The sequence below is a fragment of the Molossus molossus genome, unplaced genomic scaffold (assembly GCF_014108415.1).
Source record: "Molossus molossus isolate mMolMol1 unplaced genomic scaffold, mMolMol1.p scaffold_m16_p_5, whole genome shotgun sequence".
NCBI classification, from domain to species: domain Eukaryota; kingdom Metazoa; phylum Chordata; class Mammalia; order Chiroptera; family Molossidae; genus Molossus; species Molossus molossus.
The window spans coordinates 105335056-105352561 of NW_023425388.1; the positions used below are offsets into that span (position 1 = coordinate 105335056).

General features: G+C 36.7%; 1 protein-coding gene across 1 annotated transcript in view; it reads right to left on the reverse strand.

Moving 5' to 3' along the window:
- The window catches only part of ROBO2 (roundabout guidance receptor 2), a 1312832-nt gene that overhangs the window by 136208 nt on the left and 1159118 nt on the right, over positions 1-17506 (reverse strand). The window contains exons 4-5 of the mRNA XM_036243039.1: positions 17373-17493; positions 5964-6102 (exon numbers count right to left, since the gene is read on the reverse strand). Of these exons, the coding sequence (XP_036098932.1) occupies positions 5964-6102; positions 17373-17493 (260 nt within the window). The remainder of the gene's footprint in view (positions 1-5963; positions 6103-17372; positions 17494-17506) is intronic.

Consider the following 17506-nt stretch of genomic DNA (forward strand, 5'->3'; position numbering starts at 1 on the left):
TTGGAAATTTATTGGCAAAGAAAAAAAAAGGAGTAGCCATCTGGCCAGTGTGGCTCTGTGGTTAGAGCGTTGGCCCGCAGACCAAGGAGTCGCAGGTTAGACTCCGGGCAAGGGCACGGACCTCGGCTGTGATTCCTCTCCGGCCCTGGTTGGGGTCATGTGGGAGGCAACCAGTCCATGTGTCCCTTTCACGTCGATGTCTCTCTCTCTCTCTCTCTCTCTCTCTCTCTCTCTCTCTCTCTCTCTCTCTCTGTCTTTCTCCCCTCCCCTCCCTCCCACTCTATCTGAACAAAAATGGAAAAAAGTCCTTGGGTGAGGATAAAAGAAGAAAAAAAAAATTAAGAAAAAGAGTAGCCATAAAAATTGTATACTATTTTTCAGCCTTACATATATTTCCCCCTGTAGTTATATATATATATATATACACACATATATATGTATATATATATGTATATATATATATAGCTAATACATGCCACCAGCCAGTTAAATTCATAAAACCAAAACACGTGTTATGTGCATCTATTGCACAGGTTTACGGTGCTTTGGATTAGTTATATCACTTTAACAACCTTTGAAATAGGATAGATGGCATAATTATTCACCCCGGACAAATGAGTCAAAGCGTGGGTTAATCACCAGCCCTGTCGCATGGCTGGTCCAGACCAACAGCATGTAAACCACAGAGAGCTTAGATGGCTTCTTCAAGGTCACTCCGAGCTTGCAGTACAGAAATCTGTCAAACATCATTTTCAGAACATGGGAGTGCAACTAAAAGCATAAATGTTCAAAAAGTGTCAAAACAAGCCTAAAGTCGAACATTCCTGAAGAGGCCCAAATATTTTTATGATAGTGGTCGCTGTATGTAAAATCTCACAGTAGCTGTCCATGCCATTCTATTTTTTTTCCATACAGAAATGGCTAAGACATCCGTAGACTGAAAAAATCATGGAATATTCATTTACCCTTTTCTTTATATTTTCGAATCTTAGGGACAGATCCACTTTTCAGGCGTCACATACAATGTTCTATATTTATTGCTTTTCTCCTGCTCTCAGTTGTTTTTTTTCTCCTTTTTTTTTCAAAAGCCGTTTTAATTGACCAATCTTGACCAGCCAACCTAATCAGTGTGGTTATTTACCAGGAGCCCAAATTATCAAATGTCCTTGAAACCCACACTGCTGTGGAGAAGCAGATCCCCCAGCGGGCGGCTGAGCACCTGTTAAGCATCTCTGTCCCCCAGAAGCACAGGATCTAAACAATGGAGCCCCAATCAATTAACACGAGAACATTTTCCAGGGCTAAGTGGAAAGAGCCACTTAGGGTAAAAAAAGAAAAGGGAATTATAAGTGGTTCTATTCAGTTCCTTTTCTTAAGAAATCATGTATTTCGGTGAATCCCACATTTCATTGAAATAACTCTAAAATGCCTCTCTTAAAAGAGACTTGTACTTTAGAAAAAGGAATTTATCAGATGGTTCAGGAAAATGGATAGAATTTTACACTATATATCTTGAAATCCTTATTCTCTAGTTTCTTTTCTATTTTTATGAAATATTCATGAATTATATTCACTACTCGTAAGCCATCAACTGCATTTAGAATTGGCAGGCATACGTTGGAATGTAAATGGCATATTTTATTTCCTTTTTTCTCTAACAAGCTATTATAAACATTCCTTTCTGTACTCATGATCCTTATTAAGGAAGTTAGTATCACTTTAGAGTTAGTTTGGAAATGAAATAAAAATGAAACAAGAAATATCGTAGAGCTAACTAATAGACATAAACTGAAAATTTCATGATTGATGAAGTATGTTAAATCTCCTGTTTACAGACTTTTAAAGAACTACTAATAATTAACTAAAATACACTGTACTGACAAGCCCACATAAGGAACTCCAATTAGATTAATCACACTACTTCTTACCTAAATTCTGAGAAGGGATATTTTTATCCTCTTTCCTAATATTAGATTGAACAGTATATTGTAGTGTTGCTATCTTTCGATTTTATTTGTATTTATTTGGTTGTAAATTTATTAGATTCTGTTTCCTTTATATTATATTATAATATTATATAATATATTAATTGTATTACATAACAAAGTTCTAGGTTTTCTTGAGAAAGAAAGACATGGTACCCAAGGAAGAAAGAAGGAAGGCTTTAGTTTTGACTTCCTTTAATGTATTAAGTATGTAAATATTTTCCTACATCACCCAATCTGGTTAACATATAATAAAATATATAGAATTATTAACAGCATGTTTCGTTTGTTTAGAATGACTTTTTTTTACAGAGTAGCCATGAGCATTACAAACATAGTAATGAATGTAAATAAATGCAAAAATGCATCTTCTATAATTTAAACTATGCTTTAAACTATACAGCATAATCATTATGAACTCTAAAATGTAATTTTCCTTATCTCCTCATTGTGTTTCTCCTACCGCCTTATTTTCATATTGTGTATAAAATTATTGTTAGTAAGATGAGTCTGTGTTGATGTATTTAAGCAACTATATAGTGACCTTCTGAAAAAAAAAAAAAAGATACTGATATTTGGCACAGTCACAAACAACAACAAAAATATTATTTTTTCCTTTCTGAAATCTTCAACTGTGAAATAGCACAGTTTGTGCAAGCAATTACTATTTTACTGGTAGCATGTATGAAATGAAGGCTCCTTTCTATATTGTCCCTTTGTCATATGGAAAATGTCCAAATAAATATACATTTTCTTGGTTGGTCATCAGGGTTATTGTTAGTCTTAGAAATGAATAATTTTCCCACTTCACTGAAATATTCATCTGATCAAAAAATGTCTTTAATACCACGCACCATGAGTATGTTATAATTTTATGAAAGACAGTTACAGAAAAAGGTTAAGAGCTGAGTCTAAATCAAAGAAAGAGGCACATGGGTGCTACTTAAAACAATATTTTCATCGAAAAGGAAAAAATACTCCCTCAGTTCATCTTTAGTTACTGAAAGGTTGGCACAGATAACTTCGGTGCTGGGTTAAATAGCTATCCCAGCATTTCATACATTTAAACTTGAATTGAAAAGCTTTTCTTGTCTCCAAAAGAGAAATAGTCACATATTACTTACATAGTAATTACAGTGTATGCAGCTGCCCAAAGCTTTACTATAAATGTGTTAAGCATGAACCACTACAAACCTTATTCAAATCGCTTTAAATGTTACGCCAAAAAAATGTCATCCTCCAAACCACTCCGCACAATTGCTTACACAAGAACAATGGCCATCTCCCTAGCCTGAGACCTAAATAGTGTAATTGAATCAATGTCGTTCATTTAGGCTATGGTTGGTTAAAAGTCATTACTGTTATTCCTTACCAGTAAAGAGGTCTCTTTCCTCTCATTATGCATAAGTGAAGCTTATGCTAATGCATCCAAATGTAAGAATGAATAAGCTGCTTTGAAAAAGCATTTAAAGATTGAGGATTCAAGAAAAAGTACATGCCATCTATCATGATAAAAATACTGACCTAATTTCTATATTTCACTGATCCTTGCTTTAAGCCTTTCTAACATACAATTTAAAGCTTACACAGCATTTCCATTTGCTTAGTACTTCAAAAACATTTAGCTGGTCACACAAAGCACTGTAGTATTCTCGTACCAGTAACACGGGATTCAAGAGGCTGAACGTATAAAAATGTTTTAAAGGAAGTAGTAGAGTCACGCTTTCTCAAAAGTTTCAACCTTATCATTAGTGGACTATATATCACATATTCAGGACACATAGTTTAATCCTGATGTTGATTTGTATTTATTATTTGAACTTTGTAGCAAATGAACTTGGCAAGATTTGAAAAATATTGTAGCAACTTAAGTTATCAGGTTTATGACCTAAGACCTACAGCAGTGATTTTTGACCTCTTTCATCTCATGGCACACAGACTGATTACTAAAATTCTGCGACACACCAAAAATATATATTACATTTTTTGCCTATATGACAAAAAAAAAATAGGAATAATTTTGATTCATTCACACAGGATGGTAATTATTGTGTTGGCTGCTGTCACTTTTTTATTTGACAAACTAAGGGAACAGAAGTCAGTGCCCCGACTAAATAGCCAGGTATTGCATGTTTTACACATTCTTGCGGCTCCCCAGGTGAACATGGTTGACTAGATCAATGTGGGAACAAAGCAGACTGAGTTTAAGTTTTAATTCACCTTCATTCAAAGACACAGACCCACTAAAATGCAGTACACTCTTACAACTTTCTATTTTTGAAACTTTTGTTAACTGAATAATGTCTAAGAATTAAAAATGGCAAGATCACATGTGGATATCATGTAACCCTTGATATCAAGGGATAAAAAGGGCATTTGCTGTGGCTTTCTTCGTAAAACCCCTTGGACCCAGTGTAATCATGAGAAAATACCAGGCAAATCCAAGTTTGGGGAATGTTCTACAGGATACCTGGCCAGGACAGTACCCCTTAAGACAGTCAAGCTCATGAAAACAAGACAATGCTGAGAACCCATCACAGATAAGAAGAGACTGGGAAAACATGCCAACTAAATGCAATACCCTTTGATAGCCAATGAAATATATACCCTAGACTGGGTCCTGAAGCAGAAGGAAGGCATTAATGGAAAAACTAGTGAAATCAAAATAATGAAAAAAAATGCATATTCTACATTAGAATTTGCTCATTAGGAGTGACAAGAGTTCCAAGCACTGAGAAGTGTTAACAATGGGGAATCCCAGGTATAAGATGCATGGGAATTCTCTCTACTATCTTTGTGGTTTTCTACAAATCCAAAATTTTTCCAAAGGGAAAGGTTTTTGGTTGTTGTTGTTTTTGGTTATTTTGAACAAGGCTATTTACTTCCAGAAATTAAAAACTGACCTTCATTTACACAAGGCTAGATTTTGTTATATAATGAGTCTCTTAATCCTAAAAGTTATATCACACCAACATTTTAAAATTATAGATTACATGCTCTCAAATTTGAAGAAAAAGACTGTTATACATAGAGGATAACAGTAACAACTCAACTCCATAAATGCTCATTATTTTTTACCTCCTTCTCTCCAGAGGAGGCCAGAGGGGCCTCACAGTCAACATTCTCTCGATAACAGTCCTTTAAAACTAGACGTCCGGCAGCAAAGTGACAAAAGAAACATAGAGGCAACTTTCCCTACTGTGTAGGCTGAAAATGAACTGAATTAAAATGTTCACTTGTCTTATTCCCATAGTCTGCCAAGAACCTTGCGCGTACTGTGGGGCATGTTGGGCTGATCTGAAGCTGTGCTGTTGAGGGTGCGACCTCAGACAGTGCAGCCTCGCGGCCCGCGGGACAGTTGGACTGAAATGCACGCACAGAGGCGGGAGGTCGTCCGCAGCAGCACCTGCGCCAGCGCACAGAAGGCGACCACTGGGCCACCTGTTTACTCGCAGTCAGATGAATGAAAACCAATTTCTTTGTTTAGGAAAAAAAATAGAAAAAAAGCAGGAAGTGACGTTTTATGCTTATAGTAGATGCGGTGACTATAGTTTCAGAAGAGAGAAGAGGAAAGCAAAACCAATCTTAAAGCTAGACTTGTTCATTATATAGAGAAAAAAATACTTGAATGATTTATTTGATCATAAAGGGCAAGGTCTTGGAAAAATTTAGAAAAATACTAAAAATTTATTTTTATAAAAGATGACAAGCAGTCCTGCCCGCGTGGCTCAGTGGTTGGGCACTGTCCTGTGCATCAAAAAGTTTCCAGTTTGATTCCAGGTCAGGGCACACGCCCGGGTTGTGGGCTCAAACCCTGGAAGGGGGTGCAGGAGGCAGCCGAGGGATGGTCCACTCTCACATCGATGTTTCTCTCTCCCTCTCCCTTTCTCTCTTTAAAAATCAATAAAAGTATTTTTAAACAGATGACAGGCATTTTGGGGTTTACACAACCTTTTTCCTTGTATGTGAATTTCTTACCTTCCTCTTGGCAAGTCCGCATCATCCTTTTTCCACCGCACGGTCGGCTGCGGATCTCCCTGGACCTGACAACGAAATTCTACAGCTTCTTCCTCCAGCACCACCTGGTTAATTGGCCTCCTGAGAAATGTGGGTCGTTCTTAGGAGAAAGAAAAAAAAAAAAGTAAAATAAAATAAATATTCTGTATGTTTTAAGTACATTATGGAAAAAGCATTGAAAATTGTGGTTTATTTTTGGTACAAAGGTACTTAACTCTGTATCTTGACTATGTCTTGGTTGGGATTTACAAATACAACATAATTGAATAAAATAAAATATTTTGAAACACAGAAATAACTATGGTTTGTATATAAAACCATAGAGCCTTTTGGAAAAAATATTAAATTGATTCTTCAGTGAATTCCTGAGCTAAATCATTTAGATCCTATCATAAAAAATCTGAACATTGAATTCCACAGAAATGAGGAAAGAGATAAAAATGATTATTTCAGTCTATTACAGTGGTTCAGAATGCAAAAACTAAAAGTTGAAACTAATGTAAAATATCAAAAAGAAAACATATAAATATTTCATTAGGAATGATAGAGAAAACAAAAGAAATTGTGCTTTGCACAGTACTATCTAGATTTTCCCACTTTGATTGTTCAAAGGAGCCGATGATCCATTGAATATTTACAATCCATGTATGGAAAGCTGTCTACTTGATTTCTGTTTTTCTTAAATAAAAACTATCAATCTGATTTTTTTCTTAAATAAAAAGTACTTATTTTTAACTATTTTAAACTACTCACTCTCCTTTATATATTTTTAAGGCCACTTCTAATCATCTTCTCCTAAGTGTTCCCAACATTTCCCATTTTTTTCCTTTACTTAATTTTTATGTTTACTTCTCTGGCATTCTGTTTAGTGTTTCTGTCCATTATTCCTTTGTTGTTAATTCGCTGTTAATCTGCATTCTATCACTGCTCTGTACAAAGCTAGGAAAAAAAATACCTGTCCATAAGAATCTTACCAGGTAAGAGAAATACAAAACACAAAGTCGTTTTACATTTCTCTAAGCACTTCAATTCCTTGACTGGTATCTTCCACTTTTTATAATTATCAAACTATGATCATTTAAATGAACATTTAAATTTTATTAGCATGTCTCCAAATCAGAAAAGTCCAACACAGTGCTACATATTGAAGCAGAAAGAGAAGTTAAGAAAAGAGGCAAAGTCCACAGGAAGTTGACACAATTGATCTGGTCATATGGCCATATTCGGTCACTTAGGACTTTAGTTTCAAACACAATTTCACAATGTGAATATAGTGCCACAGAAACGGAAACATATCTAGCAAGAAGCCTGTAAAGAAAATAAATCACTTCAAATAACATATGTTAAGAGTAGAGAGTGGAAATACATGATTTTATGGACTAAAGATCCATATTCATAAAACAGGTGTTTAATTACAAGATCATATTCTATTGCAATGAAGCCAACTATCATAGGTGTTCAGACAGAAGGCAACTGTATCTCTTCACAAGAAAGGTGCCAGACTGTTGGGATCAAAACTTTCTTTAAAACACAGACCTACAGATGCCCAAGTATCTGTACTTTAACACTCCAAACTCCAAGCCATAAAACAAGGCAAATAAAATTTTATCACATAATTTTCAATGCAAAATTAATAACTAATCCATATCAACTTGAGAAATGAAGATTGCTCCTAATGGTTTTTGGTAGTAAAATCAATCAGCAGCTAAGTGGGCCCCTTTCACCAAAGAACAAATCTGCATGCTGGGTGCAAGGATTCAGTATTATCCTTTTGAAGTCCGGACACTGTGTGCTCCAAACAACTATTTTCATGCCGGCATAGTTGATATTGAGCCATTGTTTGTAGCAGTAAATAGGCAATAGGATCAGTATCTTCTTATGAGTGCATGGAATGTTAACAATAAAAATAAATCATTAGCATAAAAGGCGGGATTGATTTTTTTCTTTGCCATTGCTTGGATATGCCCATCCACTTCATCTAAAAGCTGGAATAATCCAAGTTAAAAGAGAGCTAAGCCACTGTTGTCATTGCTTGAGGTTGAGAAATGAACTGTCAGGAGACCCTTTCTGGCCCCTGTGATTTTAATGGAGACATTTTACTACAAATGGGCATATGGATAAGCGAGTTGAGAGGTCGTTCCCTCATCCACTCATTTATTCAGCTCATGTGATTACAGCTTTTCCCATGCCAGGCTTTGAGTTCGGTAGCTAGTGAATGGCCAGCAGCTTGGGCTCATCAAGAAAGTGGCGGGAGATAAAGTTAGTCAAGACCATGGAGAACCTTGTACACCATGTGAAGGAAAGTGAGTTCTGCCCTGAGATGAGAGAGTTGTTGAAGGATCTTCAGTAATGAAGCAACATTCTTAATAGGCCCATGAAAAAGTTCATGTTGGCAGATCTGTGAAAGATTAGAAGTGAAACATGAAGCAGTGAATTAGGTCAAACTGTCATTGCAAGAAATCATTTCAGCTCAGACTGACACAGTGGCTCTATCGATGTGGGAAAGAGGACAAAACAGTTATCAGAACTGAACATCAATCAGAAGTAGGTGCTGAAGAAGCAAAGTATAGAACATTCTCAAGTTTCTATTTAGCTATTTGAAACAAATTGTCAGGTAAAGTATGGATATGAGGGGTGTGTGTGTGTGTGTGTGTGTGTGTGCTTGTGAGTGTATTTGTGCGTGTGTGTGTGTGTGTGTTTGTGTGTGCGCAGACCCTTTCATGGTACATCTGACAAAAAAAATGAACCCTTTATGCTTAAGCCATTGTTACTCAGGTTTCTGTTACTTGAAGTCAAATGCATTCTTAATAAATAAGATAAATGAGACTACTTATATAATAGAGGGGAAAAGAAAACTAATACGATAATTTTTTGTATGTATAGAAAATCTCTTGGATTAAAATATCCAAGTTAAAAACTCAAAAGAAACTTCTGATGAAGGTATTTTTTCAGAAACTGAATACAAAAATTATTTTTAAAGTAATGTACTAAAGTCATGCCTGTTAAAACCAGGAATAAGATGGACATGCCAACGTTAGTAATCGGTAAGGAAAAGAAGGTGCCCTGGCTGGCGTGGCTCAGTGGTTGGAGCATTGGCTCACGTGCCAAAGGGTCAAAGGGTCAAAGGTTTAATTCCCAGTCGAGGGCATTTACGTGGGTTGCAGGTATTATCCCTGGCCCGGGTCAGGGTGGAGGGCAGTGTGTAAGAGACAACCGATCGATGTGTCTCTCTCACACTGACATTTCTCTCTCTCTCTCCCCCTTTCACTCTCTCTAAAAACAAAAATCAATGGAAAAAGTATCCTCAAGTGAGAATTAAGAACAACAACAAAACAAAACAAAAGAAAAAGAACGAAAGTGTGCATATTGAAGAAGAACCAAAACAATCATTACTTGCTGACATTGTAAATACAGAACAATAACTCTGATAATTGAAAAATGCAACAAAAAATAAGAAGTACAGATGATCATTATAACAGTCTTCGAAAATGTAAAGTTTTTAGGATAAACTGTAGCAAATTCATACATTAAAAAACTAGTAAGTCATTGTATTGTTAAATCTATCTATCTCTTTATCTCTAACATGGAGAATTTTCATGGCATGATGCTGACTATAAAATAAATTGCATAATTACATGTAAGAGTGATTTCATTAAAACATACATGCATATTTTCAGGCAACGATTTTGTATGCTTCCTTCAACATGCTATCAGTCACAAAATGGCAACATATGAGTATAATTAATATGAAGGGCAAACTTCACATTAGACTTGTCACAAACCTAGAGTTATCTCTTCATGCAGGGGACACCATTGGGATCCTTGAGAGTTCCTTAGTTATCATAGATGTTCTCGCCACACTGTTTAGTATAGGGACACGTGGAAGCACCTGACTGATAATTTCAAGAAGAAGGAAGACACAGGATCGCCTGCTGCTGTTCTGATGAGCTCAGCAGGAAGGGAGGACATCCCAATGAACCTTCTCTAGTCTCTTCTGCCCTCAAGCAGAGTTTAGTTGCCTAGCAATGGGGTAACCACAGAGAGTATGTGGTATAGATTTTTTGGAAGCCTAAGATTGGCTCATAATAGAAATACATTCAACTGATTTAAAAAAAAATGTACAATGCAAAGAATAACCTGGATGAAAGTCATTTGCATATACATGGTATATTCAGGTAGATTTTATACCTGAATATATTAGGTTGTGCCTTCCAATAAAGTAATACTGAAATTTACTAATATATTGGAATTTGGTCACAACTTTTAAAGAGTTAGTCTGAGAATTCCTATAGCACCCATTACAACAATTATGTCTAAATTGTATTACTCATTATCTCAATGGTTTTCTGACAATTATTCTAAGTTCACCTTCTTTGCAATTTTAACTGCCTACAAAAACTACATGTTAAAAACTTGAACTTGGTCTATCATTTATTTAAATGAAAATATTTGTTTTGTAAAAATCTGTTTTCCAGTTCCTTTGACTAGACTTTATTTCCAGAAAATCTGAGGGCCCAGAACATACATATTAAAGATCTTAAAATGTGTCCAGGCAGAAACGTATCTGAAATCCTTTGCCTCGGGAGTGGCTGCTGTTGTCAGGAGCCAAAGCCAAAGCCACGCCTCTTTCGGACGCACGCTATGAAAACTACAAGAAAATGTTTGGGGCTTACTGCTTTGTGTCAAGATCTTCTGCAAAGAAATTTAAATTTAGAAAGATTAGAAAGTTAAGTTTATAAGAGAACATCCAGGAAATTGATTGGTGATCACCTTCAATACCCATCAGTTGCCCAGTGGAGTTTGTATCCCAGGGAGCTCTGCACAATTTCAAATATGTATATGCAACATCTTGAACTACTGAGTAATGAACAAACTGTTGTAAGGCATGCCAAAATAAGGTCACTGATTTTTTCATGTCATCACCTTATGTCTGATCACATATTGAAAAACAGGGCTAGAAATCTCATGGGCTGTTTGCTGACTGCTTATCAATTAGATTAGAGTCTCTCTGAATGACCGGGTCCCTAATTATAAAGCCATAGAGTGATCAGAGGCAATGTCTTTGCCAATGCAATTAACATTTTTTTTTTTTTTTTTATGTGAGATTAACTGGCTTTGAATCACCTGCATACCTCGCTTACAAGGTTGGTCTCTCCAGAGACAGCAGAGCTGTGTGCAGTGCAGCACTGTGTACAGCACCACTCACGACTAGTCAGGTCAATTTAGCCCCAAACTGGTACTCTGGAAAATCCCATTTTGTATGAGGCTGTTATAACATCAAATGCTAAGTTTTATTGTAATTATGTCAATAATAGAAGGAAAATATTCAATAGAACGTACAAGACTCACATCAAAAATGTGGTCATGTAATCTCTTAAGTTTCTTATTTACATGCTACAATGAAAAAAATTAAGTGCCCAGTGACCAAAGTCCTCTTTTCAACTGTACTCAGTCATTGACTATGGCTTTACAATTGTCAATGGCTGTGCTAAACTAAAACAACCTTAACAATTTAAAAATAAACTTTGCTTGTCATTATGAAAGTAGTGCTACGGCAGTGATTACATACATAGAGTCCTCTAGGTCCTATACGACCACAAAGCTATGCAATAAAAGGACATTAGAGCTAATCACTGCTTGTAAACCTTATTTTAATTTCCACTAACCCCGAAGGACCTGCCACCCCGCAGTGGTGATGAACTTGGGAAGTCAGACAGCCTGCCCTCATATGTCTCCTTTTATTCAACTGGGCACATATGAAGGGACATGTGTTATGACAGCCATTTAGTGTGAAATATTGGGCCCTTCTAGAACAGACTGGATGATAACAATCAGACTATCTGAATGTGATTAAGTCCTGGCTGCAGTAATTTCTCTTCTCAACACAAATTTTGTCTAAGAAAAATCATCCTATGGAGCAAAAGTAAACATGGTTAAATGTTCTCAGAAACAAAATGTACCGCTCGCACCCTGCGTTAGAGGCAAAGTGTCAGGGTCCTGCTGATAACATGACATGAGAGACCCACTGAGAGCAGAGCACAGTCTACGCATCATTCCACCGAAACAGGGCCTGGCACAGAGCAGGGCTCCGGAGATATTTGTTAAATAACTAAGCACATAGAAAATATTTTGATGTTTTAAAGTTTGCAAGTAAACATCATTTTTAAAAACTATCTTGTTCCCCACAATCATCTGGGTTTTAATACCCAACATTTTGAATTTTTAAATGAAGGCCATGGGTTATAAATGAGATGCAGATATTTCCTAAAGTCTGGCTGTAGGATAGCTTTCCTCACAGATCTGTCCTGGATATTTCAGCTACACTCAGGCCATCAACTATTATTTCTCACCCAATAACCAAATATCAACATCACCAGCCTAAACTTATGACCTCATCCCCAATAAAATGGCTAGTTCCCAATATGCTTATCCTACCTTGATAGGATACACAATCAATTGACACAATTTCTAATAGTCTTTTTGGTGAACAGCAATTAACTATAAGTGAACAGTAGATCACTAGGCATTTGAAGAAACTGTCCAGTGTGAAAGACTGAACAATGCAGGGCGGGGGGGTGGGGGGGTGGACGGGGGTAGGAGAAAAGAAAGCAGGAAAGCATCACAAGTACATTTTATTAAAAAACAAAGTGTCTTTAAAATCCTGAGATATAAGAAAAGTTAAAACATCCATGAAACAAGAACAGGATGCTATAAATAGGGAAGAATTAGAGAAAACAAAGACCTAGCGAGTCTGCCTTCTAATTAACGACAATGTTTGACAGTAAAACGGGATTTAAAAAATGGAGAAGCTATGTCCTTGGCTTATTTGGATAAAGAGTTTTGCGACTGAGATAGCTCACCAAGTGTCTATCCAGTAAGAAAAAAATGCCAAAGCAAAGCACAGTATTGAAACAGTTCAGAACATGGGGATAAAAAGGGAACATACATTAAAAAAAAAAAAAGAGGAAAACTGATCACACAAGGATCAGAAGCACAGCGGTTTTTTCAATAGCAACCATGGAAGCCGAATGATACTGGAGATGCACTTTAATATTCTGAGCAAAAATATGTATTTTTAAACTAGAATTCTATAAGCGGCCAAAGTATCAATTAAGTTTTGGATGGAATAAAGGCATTTGGTGTGGAATGAGCTCTAGGCTTCAGTCAAGTAGAAAAAAAGGAAACAGTTCTCATGATAGAAGTTACCCAAGGACAACACACTGGAAGCAGACAGCTGATCTGGGACACAGGATGGAGAACGTGGGAGGAGGTCTGTGGGGAGACCCTGTGGCTCCAGCCCGGTCCAACTGGGCCGGAGCCTGAGGCCTCCAGGAAGGTGCCGCCAGAGCGGATTAAATATCTCAACAACATTTAGAAGAATTTAAACATTCTGTTAGAAATTTTAAGAAGAATTCATGATAGGTGTAGACAAACATAAGTACAAGAGACGGGTTTATTATTAATTTAAAGGAGGATGAATATGGTACCGGAACAGAAGTGTCATCATAATAACATAACACTCTGCTCGCAGCCTGTGTTCCCATAGTTATAAGAGCTCAAATTCTGAATATTAATATGACCGATGCGTCTAAAGTCATTACACTGGAAGGATCCAAGAAGGGAGAGCGAGGGGAGAGCTGGAGCAGAGGCTATAAAGGGCTTGATTGTCTTCTAAGGTAGGAAATCAAAACAATGTCTAAAATTGTGGTATAAGTACATATATAGTTAGAAATATGAAAATAAATCCCAAAAGAAAAGTATAAAGCAGGCTTGCAGAAATATTTAAAGGTGAGGAGGGCGTGTGGTTAAGAAAGCACAGTGGAGGCAACATTTTCTGTATTTCATTATAGGTTTTGAAATTCTTCTAGTGTCTATCGGAAATGTAACATAAAACCATGCCCAGCTGGTGTGGCGCAGTGGTTGAGCATTGACCCAGGCACCAAGAGGTCACCGGTTAGGTTCCGGGTCAGGGCACATGCCCAGGTTGTGGGCCTGATCCCCAGTGAGGGGCGGCCAATCGGTGTTTTCTCTCATCAATGTTTCCATCTCTCTTTCCCTTCCTCTCTGTCTAAAATCAATAAAGAAAAAATATATTAATAAATAAATAAAATCATTTTTCAGGTATTACTTTGATAAATATTTAAAAATCATTTGGTTGTTTAATACCAGTTAAATTTTGGATAGCAGATATACCAACCTAACCACAGTTATAAACTTTCATGTAACTTAACTCTAGTTTCTCTGTCTTCAGAATCTAGTGAATTTAACTGATATATGTAAGTGCTAAGGAGTATTGTATTTTTTAAAAATTGATTTCAGAGAGAGGAAGGGGGAGGGAGGGGGGGAGAGAGAGAGAGAGAGAGAGAGAGAGAGAGAGATTGATGCAAGAGAGAAACATGAATTGGCTGCCTCCCACAGGTGCCCAGATGATGGATCGAACCCGAAACCTGGGTATGTGCCCTGACTGAGAATCGAACTCACCACCTTTTGGTGTATGTGATGACACTCCAAGCAGCTAAGCCACCTGACCAAAGTGGAAGTATTCTTTATGAAGACACCTAGACCCTCCCATAGATTGTAGGTTCCATTTACACTCTGATGCCTATTTATAATTTTTAGATTTGGTACCTCCTATTTAACTAGGATGCTATCTTATGGCCACCAAATATTAAAGAATAACAAAAGGAATAAATGATTCATAGATATGGTATGTATAATAGCATTTTAAACATTAAGTTATATTGATCATGTCGTCTAAAGGGCAGATCTTTAAAATATAAGTTGCAATTTTCAAACTAAAAAATGTCTAAGTCCAAGACCACTTACTAGAGAATCAAAATGTTTGCAGATGGCTATTATATTGGCAAAGAGCCTTTATTCCTTTCATTGTTTTTCTTGCCATTTCTAAGTGAATCATATTTTTTAACAATTAAATATTGTCAGTTAATTTTTCAGTATTACACATCTCAAAGTAAAGATGGGGTCTCCAAGAACATTTGAAAACTCCCTATAGCGACGGGGTGGGTATAGTAGCCAGATTTTTAAAAGCAGAATTACTGCTACATGAAAATAAAGTTAAGACAGAGGAAGGAGAAAATGTAACCGTTGCAGTTTTCTAAACTTAGAGATGATAATTCTAACAATGATAAAATATAAAGAAACAGGTAGTGGGTGCAAAAACACCAAAATAAAACGAAGAAGACCTCATTGTCAGGCAACACTACTGCTCTCTTTTCTCTAAGAATTGAGGACTCGCGGTACAGAGGGCTCTCTCTCAGGCGTCCTTGCCACGTCCTCGGTTTGGACCATCACTACTCTTTTTATCTTTTATTTCTGGGTTTGGATGTTGTTTTCTTATCAATAATGGAATTTTAGTTTTTCCCCACAACTTAATATTGTGCTTATAACCTGTTAGGTCAGTTCTGACTAGTTTACACCATCAGATAAACGTTTCTCAGCTTCCTAAATCGATTCTTCCAGAGAAACTGCCTCTAGACAAATTCAATCTCTTCGGTTTATAGCTATTTTCAAAATAATTTAGAAGTTCCCTGGAACTCCTTTTGGGTTTAGGGATCTCCTGTACTTTTCATCACATCTTGAGGTAAATATTTCTTCACACAGTCGCATGTTGTAAGTAATTGCTTGGGTAATGAGATTAGACACTTCCAATTCCCTTCCGAAGGCAGTGACTACTACTGTAATGCAACATCTTTGTGCTCCAAAGCTTGTGGTAGTTATGGAAACATAGCACGAGTATTTCTTTAACTAGCATAGCTGTTCTTGTGGGTTTTCAATGCTAATGTTCACTGACCACTAATTTTATGTATCTCCAGGCAAAACTGTATTTTATTCATTACAGAGCAAAACACATTTTGGGGCTCTTACAGATGACTGCATGGAATTCAGTGGAAAACCGATGTTTATCTGAGCTTTGCAGGACAGAAGTTTACATGCACACTTTGAACAATTTTTACTCTTCAATTCTTTTAATGATGGATGAGATTCTCCTGGTTTTGCCATTTAGGGCTTCAAGCTGCTCAGCATCGTGAGGAGTATTAGCAGAGATTACTCGGTACTCAGAGTGACGTTGGTCCACAGTCCCCATGAACACCCTGACGCTCTCAGTGTGAGGGACTCAGGTCACGGCTCCTCTCTGCATCACGCACTCCCCTTACACCGTGGGTGGCCCTTTCCAAACTACAAAGAGTTTCCTTAGGGACTTATGTAGGCTTCTGACGCTCCCCTCAGGTGTGTTGTGGAGTAGCACCAAAAATAAGGTCTTAGCGCATCATGCGTAGAACCAGGAGATTCTTTTACTGGCACAAAAAAGGTAATTTAAAAATCACAATGATCTGTTGTATGTTGAAAAGAAAATCACACGGTATCTGCAATAGTGAAATATTTTATAAAGATACAGACATTCACACACACACACACACTTAAGTCTTATGACTGCCCCCATTAAGTGTGTGCGTGTGTGTGTGTGTGCATAACATATATCTACACAGAGATTTGAATGAGACTTTGATGCCTCCTAAAGGAATGTTTCATTTTCTAGTATCTTTAGAATCCTTGTTTCCCTAGTTCTCTGTCCTTTCTTTGCCCTCTCAATTCTCCACAGCTGCCCTGTAGTATTTTTCTTACCTCGTTTACTCAGCCATCGTTATTATCCATAATTTTCTCCTTCTTAATAGTTTCTCCACTATTTCTGTAACACTGATCTTTCAGTTTTTAACCGATTCATTAAATACTTCAGCTAAAGAGTCCCTTGGTTCTTAAAGTGGAAGAAACATAAATATCATAGCAAAATAGGTTGTTTTTCTTTCTAACTTTGATTGAGTGTGCATATATATATATATATAATTATATATTTAGCTATTCTTTTAATAATAAGCTGAAACTCCAAATATCTCAATTTGATATTTTTAAGAGTGGAAACTGAAATGTCATTGTATTACATTTTCTAATATAAAACAAACAAACAAAAAAGTACCCCTGATCTTGATTATAATAGGCACTGGTTAAATGCATCATAGTAGAATGAGCAATAAACTTTAGACGAACATAGAAATCTCAAACAGATTTTGAGAAAGAGAATTGTTGACATTCTTATAAAAAAGCAAAATCCCATAAATATATAAGTAGAGTAGGTGAATTAACATTGCAAACATTTTTTTTTCTTCTTCCCATCAAAGATTTCTTCTTGGAGACAGACCAGAAAACAAGACAATTCCAGTCTGTCACTGCTCAGCACAAGTCAAAAAAAACCCTGCCCTTATATGGCCTGGTATTTAGTATTAACAAAAAATACTTAGGAACAAAGGAAAAGTTGACATAAATAGCAATTTTTCATTTAAAAGAGAGTTTTACCGAAGACAGTCAGCTCTGCGGGATCGCTGTCCCTCTCCCCCACCATGTTGGCGCCAACACAGGTATACATCCCTGCATCACTCTTCCTGGTATTGGAGATCATCAGTTTTCCACCACGGATCTGTTAAAGTTTT